The sequence below is a fragment of the Apus apus genome, chromosome 11 (assembly GCF_020740795.1).
Source record: "Apus apus isolate bApuApu2 chromosome 11, bApuApu2.pri.cur, whole genome shotgun sequence".
Classification (NCBI taxonomy): Eukaryota; Metazoa; Chordata; class Aves; order Apodiformes; family Apodidae; genus Apus; species Apus apus.
Genome location: NC_067292.1, coordinates 2,371,773 through 2,387,922, shown reverse-complemented (window position 1 = coordinate 2,387,922; position 16,150 = coordinate 2,371,773). Strand labels below are relative to the sequence as shown.

Genomic DNA, 16,150 nt, shown 5'->3' with positions numbered 1-16,150 from the left:
TCTGTGTGCATTAAACAAAAATGCTAGTCACATTTTAACCTAGACATATTCATATTTGTAATCATAGCCTGGAGTGTGGAAATGGCACACATCCCTATTAACCGAAATCTGCCAAGCCCAGTCTTTAGCCAGGTCAGCATGCAATATAGCATTACAAAAATAAGACTTAGCTTGTAACAACATTCAGGCTGCACACATGTGCTGAGAAAGGTGATCCACTCCTCTTCCCTCAGCTTCTCACGCATTCTTGGAAACCAAGAGAAAAGTGGAAGTGAAAGCCTAACTGCTGTTCTAATGCCTTCTCCCCAGTAAAGCAACACTCATCACTATATGCTTCATCCAAGAAATAACCTGCTACTCTAAGGATGAGAGGTGGAGTGCCAGAGATACTCACTCTTGAAGAATATAGTATTTCATGCAAGCTAAGCTGGTACTTCAACTCATCAGGAACTTTCTTGCCTATTTCCCAACAGACCAATGAGCATTCTTGTCTCTTACCATTTTTCACGGATACACTAACACTTCCTAAAAACAACCTTCCACGACTTCCTTTGCTCAACCCAACCCAGAAGCAAAGAAGCAAAATTCCAGACTGCAGTCACAATTAAAATAACACTTCTTGCCATCAGGAGATAAAGAGTTCATTCCCCCACTGGAAGTACACATATAGAGAAGGACACACCTTTGGAGTGCTTCCCCGAAGGCCTCTTGGGTAATGACTCCTCAATGGAATGTGTTGATGTATGTAGTACATTTTCCAAACTGTTACTGACACTGTTGATGGGGGTCTCGGACCTTGGAGTGACCTGGAAAGAAAAAAAACCACAAATATCCAATAAAATAAACTGAGGGAATGCACAAACATCACACCTTCCTCTGGAGTCAGCAGAACCACTCTGAAGGCAGCCAAGAAACATTTGCTTCTTCTAAAACCAAGGGGTGTCACTATTGATATTTCACAAGTAACAGTTCAGAGAAGTTGTTTTAGTCAGCAGCTATTCACAAATCTAGATTATCTTGGCTAATCTATAAAGCTACTTTAAAGTATAATTCTTTTTTGAACAATAGTCACACAGCAGTCAATTGTACAGATACTGCAAGACCCTGAACCTCTCCATGCTGCAGTTCTTAACTTTTCAACATGAAAACTAGAGGCAAAGAGCTCTTGGAAAATATCACTTTTATGTTATGTCACCTCTCTGCACAGATTCAAGGCATTTCGAAGTATTTCCACACAGATTACAAGGAACAAATTCCAAAGTAGCAAAAAACTCATTTTCTCATCCTTGCCATTTAAAAACCTGCTACAATGAAAGTTTTTCAATGAAAAAGTGCATGCTAAAAAATGCCCAAGCAGGAAGCTGCATCATCAAAGCAGACTTCATGACCTATTGCATACCTTCAAAGCTACAATTAGCATAAGAAAACATTTTCACCATTATTTAGTACTACAAGAACAAACTACAAGTCCTCAGGAAAAGCAGCACTGAACACTGCCCACTCCAGCTGCTGTGCACAAGAGCATTCACAATTACTTAGCAACACAAAAACTTCTATTACTTTTAGTACAACATCCAATGTCTGCCTCAAAAGGCAATTACTCTCTTGTTTTCTAGGTAATGAGAAGCAGAAGTGGGTGAACAGTTACATTAGCAGTACTGAACACAGGGTTTAAATATCTTAAGGAGGAAAGTGTACTTTAAAGAGGTAGTTAAGACCAAGCAAAGCACTCCTACTAACTAATTAATTACTTCAATGTCAATAACCACATTTTGACTAGAGTTGAAATCCTGGTACAGAGATGTAATCAGAATTTAATGTGAATTTCAGCCTTTCACAAATCACAGAGAAAAAAGTACATCTCTCCATACCAACTCGGCTGTCCTTTATTCACGGGAACTAATACCAGTGGCTACACATCCCTGCAAGGCAAAAGGCTCACTCAGGCCCCAAGTACTTGAGACAGTGCCAGGAGTTCGGACAATTCATGCTCAAAACAATATTCTGCTCACCCTACCATTAGCCTTACATATTGACCTCAGACTACACAATGCAAGTCGAAAATAGCACATCCCGACCTCTATACAATTACCTATTGTAAGCTCCATTTTACGACTGACGTTAATAGATCTCTATGCAGTTAAAGGCAGCAGAATAAGTGAAAGACTTGGTATATACTTAGCATCCATTAGAAGGCTTATATGTGCAAAGAAACCAATCCGAAGTGTCAAGGAAGCAAGATTTTAAGTACTTGCTGTCCTTTTCAGCACCGTCAGCCTGCTTTTTGATCAAAAATAAAGTGCACTGTATGTTTCTCCAGGACAGCTTTCCTCTGCCAACAAAAACTTCATCTCCAGGTTTCATATTAGAAAGACTTGCCATTGAAGTCCTAGCCATGAAACTTTTAAGAACAAGGGGAACAGTTTAAATCTCCTTGCCAAAGTCAGTCTTTACCAAAACTTCTCTCACACTGTCTCTCCTGGAGCTCATTAAACTCCCCTCCCCTAGTGGATTGCTGCTGAGAGGACGTTCCAGAGGGCTAAGCAATGACACCATCATCCTCCTGGCAAGGGGAGATTTCAGAAGAGCAACCAAGTACCAGCACAAGCCAGAAAATTAGATTCAGGCAGGACTATGCTATCCTGAACAACCAGGTTCTAAATAGCCAGATAAATCAGCAAATATAAACACTTCTAGTACTTGAAACTGAGTAAGAACATAACCACATGGTGTCAGAAAAATCCCTAAACAAGCAGTTTGTTAAAACATCCTGCCCTCCTATCTCCTATTCCCTTTTCTCCACTATCCACACAACAAGCATTGCGTGCAGTTTGAAATTTGCATTTTGTTTACACGTAACCCCCAATTCTTCCCATAAAGATTTAATTTTTACATACTTGGTAAAAATTAATTTAGCCCATATGTCTTGACTGGCTGAGCTCATGTACTATCTGATGCAGGCGCACATCAAAGCAAAGCAGTTTCAAATTTGCCTAGAAAAACCACAGAGCTCTGATTAGTTCCAAATGGGGTGCTTTGTTAGTGAGCTGAATGGAGTTATAACCAGCAAATTTGGCTGCTTAAAGCTTTCATTCCAAATTTTAAATATTTTTTTTTCCTACTGACTTAAACATAGCAATACTGCAAAGGATTGGATTAATTTAGGAAAAGTAAAATAACAAAAAGTGTTTTGAAAATCAAAGTTTTATTTCCAAAACAGTAAGAGCTTTCTTTTACATATTTGAAGCCAAGCAAAACACAGAGGAACAATAACCCATCAGCCATGAGCTGCAGAAGATCCTGTCCTGGAGGGCTGGGAGAAACACTGGCAAAAGCTTAACAGCAGATGCCCAGGAAGGACGTGTCCAAATTCCACTGTAGAAATTGAGTTTCAGGTAAATTCTGGGAGGAACATGCACCATGTATCTGTGCACTACTGCAATCCCTGGTTTGGGCTCAGCATAAGCAGTTACTAACAAGCAGCCACTATATTCTGAATAAAGAACAAGACATTCCAGTGAGATAAAGATTCAGAGAAGTGGTAAGCAAACTGCTTTGGACCTTTTTGGATCTGTAGCATCTCTGTAGAAATCCATTAAAGAACAAGCATCTGCTGTTCAAGAGCTATTAAAGGCTTGGTTTTGAAAGCAGTAACAGTCCACAGTAAACGTGGATAAGCTGGCATCAGAGACCAGAAATGCTCAGGCTGTGTAGCATCACAAACCACAGGAGTGACATTTTATAAATGCAGAAAAATTCACAAATCATTCAAGGTCTCAGAGGGCACAGCATCAGACATTTGAACTGAAGACTTTGGATTTTTCAACTTATATTATTTGAGAACATCAGCAGAAACAGTCCATGAATACTAATCAAATACAACAGCAGCCCCAGACAGTTACAGCAATAGAAATACTCTTCATTATATCCAATCTCACCCTTAATACAGCATTTTATAGAGGCCCAAAGCCTTCTGTTACACAAATGCATGGCTTCATTAGATCATTCATAAATTGTTTTAACATAAGAATGGCCTGTAGGCTTATTTAATGATTCTCCAAGATGCACCACTCAAATGGGTGCAGAAGCTATTTTTACTCAACTCTAATGTTGCATCTGCTCCCTCCAGAGGAAAGCATCTGGCCCATAGATGAACTTCTGATTTTCCAGATTAAAACCTTGTCGTTTGAATTCCAAGTTAATGTAGTAGCCATAACTGAAAATAAAGAAAATTCATCATTACCTAATGACTGAGGCTCAGCCTGACTTCTGATGTGCCTCATTCTCCCTTAGCAATAAAAAAAAGTATCAAAACTGGTATCAGCTCCTGAAAAGCACATCCTTCCCAGCAAGGGCTGGACAGAATGATCACAGAACGCTGCCCTGAAGCCCTCAACCCCCAGAAGTTAATCAGGAAGAGGAACAATTGCTTTGACTCAGGGGTCAAGCATGTCAAGGCACCAGTTGCTAGAATTTTAACCATTATCACTTTTTTTCAACTTTTCACCTGCCAGCAAATACTATTTTTTCAGCAGAATGCAGTGATTTTCCTCAGCATAAGAGATGGTCTAACAGGCAGAAATCTTCCTGGGACAGCAAAAAGTTCTAGAAAGCTCTTTAAAACCCTTGATCCATTAAAAAGCACACAGAAAAAGAAAACATATTTAAAAAAGCACAAAGTAAGATCACCAGGAGCAGTTACCTTACCAGGTGTTTCTCCTTCTACCTGACATGGCTTTGCCACTGTTCAAGACAGTGGAAAGCAACATGGAAAATGGTAAATCTGGGAAGCCACATTCAGTAACTGTTTGCTCTGCTCCCCAGGGCCAACGCCTAACATTTAATACAGCCAAGTCTTTCATAAAAATAAAAGGACTGATAGAAGTCAAACTTAATGTGGTAAGAATTTTACCCAAAACAGATAATTATACATTCCTTTTAAAAATAACTAGGCAGAACACAGAAAATACATGGTTTAATAGTGAAATGTTTGCTGACTTAGCTTGAAGTGGAGCCAATACTAAAAATCAACATAGCTTATACCTAAAGTGTAACATGACATATAATCTAAGGAAACAAGAATAAAAGATCCGAGGGAATAAAGCACAGATTTCTGTACCTAGTTAGGTATGAAATTTAGGTCATGCATTACACAGGAAAAGGGAACAAACTCTAAAAGCAAGGAATCAGCTAAGTGAGATATGGGGGCTGCAGCTGAAAGACACACAAACACATTCTCCCATTGATCTCACAGGAAAACTTTTCCACATGATGTTCAGCCTTCCAAAGTGGCCCCATACATACTGGGAAAGTCCCAGAGATGAATGATTCTGCCAATACTTGCTGCAGAAGTCTCCATTTGAAAAAGGTTTTGATCATAATGAACTGACCTCCCTGTTGGAGGCTGATGCAGATAACACCTAAGAGTGCACTCAGGAATTGGAGTGCTGAAGTCTGAGGAGCAAAAAAACAGTCAACTCCATTCACTCCTGCCAGTTTCATATTAGTATTATCAGCAGCTTATTTTGAGGTTAACACCAAGGTCTTTAGCACAGTGCAATTCTGTTTGCAAAAATGCTCCAGTAGAAGCTCTATGGCAAGGATACTGCACTAGCCTGCTCAGGCAGGTAAGGGGCTGTTTCCCAGTGCAGGTACAGAACTCAGGCTCCCAAATCATTTGGGAAATAAGTATGTATTGCTAACACTCAGGTGTCAGTCTAGTGATGCATGAGATTGTTCAGTAGGCCCAGTCTGAGTCAGAAACAAGAGCAAGGACTTGAGATTACAAAACCTGGAGGACCAAAACTGAGCAAACATCTTCCTGTGAGTAGCAACAAGGAATCAGTCTGTCCAGCTGCTTGTGAACCCACAGCCTGGGGTACCAGGTCTGCACTCACATCCACATACAAACACCTGACTTCTCCTACCAGGAGAACAAAATGTAAACTACTCTTTTTCAAGATTTGGGCTCTTTCACAAGGATGTCTAAGGAACATTTAAAAACACACCTAACTTTTCACATAGCTAGTAAAGTCCTCAACACTTAATTTTACAGGTGTTTAGTTGCTTTGCTGGACTGGGACAGGAACACAACTGGAAGTGTTTGGTTTGTGCTAGACATTTGTGCAGTTCCAACTGCCAGGTCCTACCAAAAAAAAAGATGTAAGCATCAGGTGCAATGAAGTCAGGTCTGTCCATGTTTCTCTACAGCTATAAAAAGTCCCACACCTATTCTCCTAGAAAGCTGGTAAGAAGGTTTCCATAGTTAAATAAATGGTGAAGAGGCAATGCAGTGAAATGGGATAATAGATCAGAAGCTTTTGTCCTATGAGGCTGTTACTGGAATGAAATGAGCCATGCAGTGCTTAAATGTTATGGGACAATCACACCTGCTACCAGGCTCTATTATAGATTCATTAGAGCAGATGGACCAAAAAAAAAAGCCTGTGCTGTATTTTATAGACCAAGCCATTTCAAAGACAACCCTTTGCTTAAAGAATTGCCAATACTTTGTTAATACTAGGAATATAAATTTAGCATAGAGTAACTTGAATTACACTGTGCTGTGTTTGTCATTCCAGAGTCAGAAGCATTTGATAACACCCGGCAACTCTAGTTTCTGCAAAGATGTGCACTCCCCCTGTAAGCCAAACAAGTGAAGTTTCAGAATTCTTTAATATTAGCTAACACACTATTTTCTGCCACCACTATGCAGTCTCCAACAGCTAACCACATGAGCTTGCCAAACAGGCAAAATATGTGGGATTTTGCACTGAAATAATAAATTGAGTTAAAGTCTGAACTCTAAAGGAAAAAGCTCTCTATAAAAGGCAACAGAAAACCAAGTATTGATACAAACAAGCTACAAAACAACAGCTTGTTTCATCTATCTGATCTTCCACAATTTACTACAGCTCACTGGACAACAATCCCCAGTTCACTCACACTGGGCTAACTCAAGGCACTTGAACTCTAGTTTTCTGGTGCATGAGGCATATTTCAAAAAAGAAACATACTTAATTTCTCATTAAAAAAAAGAAAACAAATAAAAAATCTGAATTTTACAAACCAATATTTAAAAGCACCTCAAAATCAACACAGATAACCAGATACTGAAAGAGATACTACTGCTCTGTATCCAGGCTCTGATGCACAAGCAATGTCCCTGCTTCTTCCCATGAATGCTACCAAACCCTAAAAGTATGGCCACCAGGAGGGAGAATTACCTTAAACCTCCCAAGAAAATTCAAAGTGTAGGATGGCCTGTTATACCAGCCTTTAGCCCCTAATTATATCTGCCCTTAAAATGCTAATATTATGTGGACTTTAGACCTACCACCCTTAGGCTGACAGCATATGGGTGGAAAATTGTCCCCACAGGTCCAGTACATACATTTGGGAGGTAAAAGGAGTCCAAAAAGCTATTCTAAAATCTGCTGAAGTATATTTTGAGCAATGACACCATAAGCCTTTCCCTGGTTCATTGCCACTCAGGTCTCTTCTGCAACTAACAAATTAACAAGGTTGGCAGAAGTTCTCTGACAAGCCACAAATTCACTGAGTTGTATTTCTTCCCTCCCCTCCTCAATATCCACTTAAGTAATGAGTGTAATAAAATTACTTACAGTGGGGAAAAAAGATGATACTGGAAAAGAATTCATAATATGCATGAAAAATGCTCACTTTCACAATTTATTACCATGAATTGGCTGGTCTTTAAAAATTAGAACTTAGCCTTAAGTAATTGATCTTATAATTTCTGGATCACTTCAGCTATTTACAAAAATCCTGATGCACTGTACTGGCCAGTTCTCCTGTTAAAGAGTTTATCCCTTCCAATGCTTATTAGTGAATAATCACACCAATGGGACCTGAGGAAAAAAATCTACTTTAGCATGACACGAGAGCAAGGAATGTAGATGTGTGCTCATTACAAAACCTATGCAAAAAAAAAAAAATAGATCTAGACCACTTCAACATCTCTTTACCAGATGTAACTCCTATTTCAAATCTAAATAGGGAACAACTTCAATTCAACTTGCTTCAGTTCTTTTGCCAAAGTGCAAAGTCAAAATCTAGTTTAAGTATGACAATGGTTCTCATTTCTACAGACAAATTAGATCCAGTATTTCTATAATGAGATTGTGTATTCACAGAAATTCTTATCTCTGTGTTCTGGAAATAACATTCCTATGTTTGCCTTTTTTTTTTAGAAAAAAAAAAGCACTCAAGAACAAGTAGTAGAATACAGTATTTGAACACAGAAGATGACTACACACATCCCTTTACCAGAGCACACTTGAGAAGTATCACAGATGCTGCAGCACTGAGTAGTTCACAGAAGAATCAACGCTCTACCCTGCTAGAAAGAGGCAGTGCTCTACCTCATCTTCAACTAAAATGATGACAGAGTCTCAGTTTTAGCAATTCCAACATTTTTAAATAGCTAAATCAAATGGTTAAACACTTCCAAACAAGGCTGCTGTTCAGTACCTTTGAAGTTAGACACTGGAATGCTTGTTAGGTGTGGTTAACTACTTTTCCAAGCAGGATCAGCATACAGCTTGTACACCAATTCCTTTAAATCAGTTGGAAGTCTGGTACAGTTCAAAATGTCCAGCACCTTACAAAAGGCATTTTTATTCTAGAAGAGATTAGGCCTACCTCAGTGCTGCTTAACTGACAACAAATAGTTACAAGGTAATTATTAGAAAAGAGAGAAAATTAACAAAGTGAAGTGAAACACACTCTTAAAACAAAAACTTTGTTCAGTTTGCACAGAAAATGGGAAAAACAATATTATTAGCTCAAAACATTTTTTGGCTGCTCTGTCCTTGATATTTGGATGTAGAATCCACTTCCCAAGCAATCTAATTTAGGTTCTTAAATTCAAGTCTATCACATAACATGATTAGTGAAAGTGAATTCAGTGGTAATTAATACTGTAACTACATGAGACTGTTGTCTTCCACGAAGCTCTTTATGTGCTAAGCTCATTTCTGAAAACACTGTAGGCTTGAGACTGAACCGTTTTATCAGTCACAAAAACTTTTAAAAGGAGAAATTAGTCAGAACTGGAAGCCTCACATTTCTTAACTGGAGCATCTGTAAGCATGTGTAATCCCTCTTGCCTCAAGTAGCCAGAATCCTAAAATGAGATACAAAGATTGGCACACGTCACCAGCTGGAAGCTACAAGATCTGCCCCTACAGCTCCTGAGCTTAGTTTCATGTGGTTTTGAAAGTGAGATCATTCCTGAGATAGCAACTACTGATACCAGTGATTAAAGGCTTCTAATCCCAGCTAGCAAACTGCTGTTAACATGGAATCTACTAAAGCTATTAAATACCTTCAGTGGGTTAGGAGGCTAAATTTTAGGGGTTTTATTATTCATTCTATCCCTACAAAGCTGGAATAAAAGCCATAAAGACAGCTGACATAGATCACTTAATACCTATATTGCTTGCCATGTTAGGCCTTAAGGACTCAGCTTCAACCTAACAAGTAGTAGTTTTTTCCAACTCATTATTCCACAGATGAAATAAAAATATCTGAGTATTTTTGCAGATGGCATAAGCAAGTTCAATCACCTGCAGCAAACAATGCAGAAAGATGCAGGTAGTTGAAATGGACCCTGCAGAACATCAGGTCTATGCAGCTCCCAATATATAGTTGTTAGCAACTCCTGAGATTCAGATGGACTATGGAATTAGCAAGGGTGAAAAATAGCATCTTATGCTATAAACTTGAAATAGCCTTTGGTGCAGTATTTGGAAGCTGACTAGGCAAGAGCCCTTCTCCCCATTCACAAGGTACCAACCCAAAACAGCCACATAACTACAGTGTCACTGACTCTTAATTCCTTTCAGCTGCAAGCAAACTGTAGCCAGACCTACTATTTATGACCCTGGTTCTGCAGCTGAGGCCACAACCAGATCATGGCACTAACAGCACTGAAGAGCTGTTGTCACAGCCAGCTAGCAGAGCAGGCACCAAGCAGCCAAAGAATTCTTATTTCTACAGAATGATCCCAAGGAGTAGATGAAACAACTCCAAGAAATACAAGGTGACAGATTTATACAAGGTGACATTTAGTCATGTCCTCAGTGTTACCAAGGCATGTGGACTTCTTGAGAGACAAGTCAGCCCATGCAGAGATTCATATTCTTGTGTCTAGATGAGTGCCAGCACCCCAGTAGGTCCTGGGCTGTCATGATCTCCAAGACATAAGGGGTTCTGTAAAAACAGCATCACTGTAGCCTCAAAGCAACCAAGAATTAATAAAAACATTATGTTTTCACCTATAGCGAAGAGAGACATTCATTGTCAGAAGTGATACAGATTACAATTCTGAATGTGTGGTTCAAGATGTTGTGAGACAGCTTTTAGGCATTTCTCCCTTCCCTGAGAATCACAACTTGCAGTGGCAACTTGCCTACCAAATGATGTACGCACGGACAGCACGAGACATTTGGCTGCTGGTTTTCATGTGCCCTGATGCTTCCAGCTCCCGTTCCTCTACAGAGAGCAGCAGTTTGCAGCTCTAAACTCTGCACATCAGCACAGAAATAAACCTTCAGGTGCTAGGATCTAAGTGCTGGCCAGAAAACCATCCTCTTCTGTGGTAAAGGCATAAAAGACAGCTGAACAGGCACCTTAAGGTGTAAAACCAGCCTGAAAACTGTTGCATCATCTCCAGTTCAAAATAAGCCCATTACAGTTAATACCAGGTACTGAAGTTTTTAAAGATGTGATTTAGATATACCCCTGGGCTTCATTTAAAGACAATTGGCACTGTTTCACTTTTTAAAAACCGTAAACCACTTGAGACTTTATGCCTACAAGCAAAAAGTTTACAGAATCCACAACTCGCATCCTGCAAGCGCTGGCACCATTCAAAATCAGAAGAAAATACAGGACAAGGGGCAGAAATTATCAACTTCCCAGGGACTAAGGCCTGCTGTAGAAAGGGCAGTGATGTCTTCACTGAAAGCAAGGAAACCTCATGTACATTTTGTGCCATGAAGTAGAAACCATGAATCTAATAATTACTGACCTACTTTAAGTCAGCCACAGCCACCTTTTCCCATAAAGATTTGTATAATCCAAGAATAATCTCAAACCCCACAAATTAAAGCAAAAATACACAGGCAGCTGTTTGGAGCTTCCTTGCAGTCAGCAACTGCAGCTGTAAAGGACAACAAAAAAAAGCAGTGGTTTGCACCACTAACCAACTTCAAATGTGTTCACCAACCCTAAAGCAACTTGAAGAATCGTGAAATGTTCACAGTAATTTTCAGTCTCTTCATTATTACACTACTTCTTTTTGAGAGATTTCACTGCAACATGTGGAAGAGATAGGAGATGGAAGGAGGACTGCAAGCTCCAATCCTCTGGCAAAAAGGTTGTAGCTAGTAGTATCAAGGTGGGTCATATTTTAAGAGGACTGACTAAGCAGAAGCAGCACAGAGAAAAACAAACAGAGCACTGCTCAGCTTTTCTGTTGCATCTCCCTGAATAAATGATTTAAATGGAAATCATCAGGAATTGTAAGGGACCCCTGAGTACACAGAAAAACAGGTAGTGACACAAGTGTGAGTCCCTATTCCCACAGTCAGCACAAGGGAAATACTGAAGGATAACTAGCCCTGCTCACAAAGGGCTCCCTATTTGCATGCCATGACACATCCAGCTTCCAAAAGTTAGTTTCTCAGGACCTCAAATGGTGACCACTTGTTCAGCTCATTTTCTAAGGATGAGCTTGAAGAGGTCTGAGCTTGAGAACTGAGGAGCAGCATTCACATGATTTAACACACAGCACTAACTTCAAGTCCCAGCTCAGTACAGCTCAAGCTGTAGTAAAGTAACAAGAGTGATGAGAAAGTCCTGGCTCTGGGGAAGAAATTCTCCTCCAACTCTGAAGAGAAGCAAGAGAGCAGGACTCTTGGCAGGCAGCAGCCCAGTGCAGCTCACTTTCTCTTGACATCTGCATTGTTTTTTTCTAGGTGATGTTACAACACAAGTATTGTCACAACATAACTTGGTAACATCACAAGATCTAAGTCCACAGTGCTGGAATTTATTTGTGCATACTTAAACAGGACTGAATGGAGAAAGACATTGTTTTTTCCACTTGCCTCATCCAACTCCTGCTTTAAGCCAACTGCTTACTCTAAAAGTAGCAAAATCACCCAGCTATCAACTTCGAAAAAATTTAACAATCTTTAAAAAGGAAATCTGCATCTGTTCAAACAAAACACATACTCAAGAGACTGTGCAAGCCAAGAAACCTTTTTTGTTCCCTCTCAGCTATTCTGTACTCAGCGACCAATATTCTTCAATGCCAATTTCTTAATATATTTTTAAAGAGACACTCCTTCAGTGAGTTCAAAAGGAAAAAAATACATACAAAATCAAGTAACAGTCATGTATGCTTTATTGCTGGCACAAAAAAATGGTAGGATGGATCCTCCGTCCATCTTAGATTGACATAAATAGTGCTGGAGTTTTTCAGCTACATAAATCATGCTCTCTTTGTGAAGCTTTGAAGGCATACTCTAAAAACTGTTCTTGCCTGCATAATTTTACCTCTTTTCTGGCTCGTCTTATTTTGGGAAAACTTGTATATGATTTACAGCCTTTCCTTTCAAACCCAGGGCCCCTGCATCTTTTGAATCAGGGAAGTTGTAAGAAGTCTCTGAAAGGAAGCTTTTTCTGCTTTTAATTATACCCTTCTGCATTCTGTGTGAAATATTCTTTCACAGCTATATTTTATTCGTGTAAGGGTTTAAACCGAATAAGGAGGCATTCCCATATACCCTGTTCTTTCCCCCTTAAAACAAAATATCAGGAATATGCACTGTCTAAAGACACAGGAAGGGAAGATTAAGAGAAATACGAAGTTTAATAACACTCACTTACATTTCACTATTAAAGGAGTGGTATCAAATACAAAATCATGAAGAAATTGGTATTCAGGGTAAGATGGAGCACCGATTTTCTGTTTCACTCTGAAGTTCAATGCCCAACAGAACAGAATCTCTAATGAGCCTCAGAAAGAGCTTTATTGAGGATACTGCCCCAAGGTAGGGATTTCTGTAGCTGTGAGGTAAATCTCTTGCAGTAGAAGGGGAAAGAGTTATTTGCTGACTGAGACCGTGCATCCTCAAAAGCCACAGCCTGTTAACTGATCACACGCACCCACTTAGCAGATACTTCGTTAGAAGTTTCAAGCAGGTTAAATTCAGTCAAAAAGACCGTTTGACTCCCTAACGTGTAGCAGGGTAAGAACACTTAAGTAGTCATTAACACATCTAATTACTAACGCCACCTCTTAAAATGTTACTGTCCGGCTTAATCGCTGGCAACTGAATGAAGGAACAGCAAGGTAATGACAGCGAACTACTAACTCCAAGATCAATACCTGAGAGATTCAGGGTGACAGGCAGCCACAACATTTCCTTCACTTGAATATCAGGAACTCAAAACGTTTGCCATCACACTCGCGCAAACAAAACCCAGGCTCACCAAGACGCCTTTGCCACTGGACAGCTACTCCCAAAGCCGATCCTCCTTTCCAGCTTCTCCCAGGAAAACTTTTAAAAGAGATGCTTGCTCCTGAATCCAGAGATAAAACATGTTTTGTTTCCTCTACTAAATCACTGGTCTTCCATACAACTGACAGGACTGCCTCCTCAGATGTACTGCCAGAAGCAATCAGTTAAGGTTTATAGTGTTGCCTGTTATCAGTTTGTGGACCCTTTCTCATTTAGGTGTCAGGAGCTCATAAAAGCCCCATACATCCCTTCTTCTTGCTCTCAATTCACCAACCCCATCAGCAACCAAGTCACCTCTGCCAGTCTCCTAAGCCTGCCACTTATCACTAGAATGCCTGAACGAAAAGACAGGTTTAGAATCAGAGCTGAAGACACAACCCAGTGCCCTGCAGCAGTGCCATGATGGTGTGCAAAAGCAGGATACCCACCTTATGGCAGCCAGGATAGGTTGCCATGGTGTTGAGGGTAGAGGTGCTGGGATTCTTGCTGGTGCTGGCCATGATATTCTGGATCTGGGTGAGCTCTTGCCTCAACACCTGTTTCTGGTGGAAGCTGAAAGCCGGGTGGTTGGATGCCATCGTGAAGAGCAACAGGAACTCATCCCCCGTGCGGCCCTCGTTGAGTTGCAGCCCGTAGTTGTTGATGACCGAATCGATGTGGGTGAGGGTACGGAAGAGGACCCCGGCTGCCTCTCGGTGGGCAGAGCCCAGGAGGGCGAGAGAGACCAAAAGTTTGCTGCGCACCACCTCGTCCGTCAGGTTGGTGAGGCTCCCCAGGTCGGCGGGGTTGTTGGCCTTGATCTCGCAGTCTCGCAGGGAGTGGTAGTCCTTGCGGGCCAGGTCCTCCAGGCAGGCGCCCAGGAAGCGCAGCTCCAGCGGGATGCAGAGGTCCAGGAGGCCGCAGAGGAACTCCACGCGCTGCGGGGAAGGCAGCTCGGAGAACCAGCGGTACACGCCGTCCCGCTGCAGCCGCGGGCACCGCTTCTCCACCATGGTGCTCCGCCTTCCCCCGGCCCGCAGGGAGCCCACCCGGGGGAGGGCAGCGGGGGCGGGCGGCAGCGCCCCGGCGGGGGCCCGCAAGGCCCCGGCACCCCCCGAGCGGCCCCCGCCGCGCTACCGCCCCCCCCGGCAAGCCCGCCCCCCGCGGGGCGAGGGGCCCCGGCGGCGAGGAGCGCGGGGGGCAGCCCCCGGCGGCGGGCAGGGCCGGGCCGGGCCCCCCCCGAGGGTGCCGGGGGAAACGGGCCCGAGCGCTGAGGCGCGGCCTGGCCGCGGGGTCCTCGCCCGGCAGGGCCCCGAGCAGGCCTCTGTGCTCCCGCCTCCTCCTCCCTCACGGGGCGGCCTCTTCCCTCAGCCGGGTGCCGGGTGCCGCCATCCCCCGCGCCAGCCCGTCCCGCCGCGCTGGGCCCCGCCGCGGGAAATAATCCCTGGCTGGAAGGCAGCGAGCAGGCGGAGGGGGAAAGCGCGCGCGCGCACACACACACAGAGCCACAAACAGCACCGGTCCGCGGCGGAGGGATCCCGCGGTGAGACGTCCCAGCCGGCAAAGCGGAGCGGGAGGGAGGGACGCGGAGGAAGGAGCGAAGCGGCGCCTGCCCTGCCGGCCTGACCCGCGGCACGCCCCGCCCACCGCCCCGCCGATTGGCCCCGCCGTCTACGCGCGCCCGGCGATTGGCTGCTGCCGCCGCCCTGCGCCCCGCCCCTTTCCTCGCGGGTGGGGGGAGCGTGTCAATCGCCAGCTTTTATTCCCCCTTTCGTCCCGCCCCCTGGCGCTGATTGGTCCAGGGGACGCTTAAATGGGAGAGGGGCGGGAGCGGCCGCCTTTGTGCGGGGCTGCGGGGTCGGGCCGCGGGTTCGAGGCCGGGCTGCGAGTTCGGGGCCGGGCTGCGGGTTCGGGGCCGCGGAGCCAGCCCTGAGGTGGTGTCCCCGCCTTGCCCTGCTCCGGGCTGGCTCCGCTTAGTTGCTGTTGCGGCTGCTTCGGGCCCGGGATGTTGCTCCTGCCGTCAGGGCGCGGGTTGTCCTTGCGGTCTGGGCAGCGCCCAGGAGCGGCGGCTCGGGGTGCTGTCCTGGCTGGCTTCGAGTCACGTTTTAGCCAACTTCGTCCTCTCCTTCGTGGTAGGGACGCTTGCAGTCTGTGCTGACTCGGTGCTACCTCTGCTGTCTCCGGTGCCTTTCCTGTGACTTCCCTGCCAGGAGCATCCTCATGCCAGCCGCGGGGAGCGGAGGGAAGGGCTGCAGCTCCTCAGCTGTTGGGTTTGGCTGGCAAAGAGGCTGAGGGGCTGAGCGGAGGGGTGTGCGGTGCCGGAATCCCGATCAAGCTCTTGGCATCAGCCTTTCCCTGGGCGGTCTCACCAGGCTGTGCTCTGCAGGCAAAGCCCGCTTGGCTCTCGGCTTCAGGTTGCCTCTAAACGCAGTGTGGGAACAAAAGAGATGCTAAAGGCCTCTCAAAATGTGAAGTTTTCCCCTCTAACATTCCCACTTTCTCCATTCTAAACCAGGATCCTGCCTGACAGGAATGGAGCTGCACGTTTTGATGCAGTTCGGTCGCCTTCAGGTTGGCCCGTGGGTTGCATGGGCAGCAATCAAGAGGCAGAGACA

At 43.8% G+C, this 16,150-nt stretch overlaps 1 protein-coding gene across 1 annotated transcript in view; it reads right to left on the bottom strand.

Moving 5' to 3' along the window:
* The window catches only part of ZCCHC14 (zinc finger CCHC-type containing 14), a 53,378-nt gene extending 38,343 nt beyond the window's left edge, over positions 1–15,035 (bottom strand). Inside the window, exons 1-2 of the mRNA XM_051629160.1 lie at positions 13,985–15,035; positions 683–806 (exon numbers count right to left, since the gene is read on the bottom strand). Coding sequence (XP_051485120.1) covers positions 683–806; positions 13,985–14,548 — 688 coding nt within the window. The 5' untranslated portion in view covers positions 14,549–15,035. The remainder of the gene's footprint in view (positions 1–682; positions 807–13,984) is intronic.
* Positions 15,036–16,150: the final 1,115 nt, after the last annotated feature.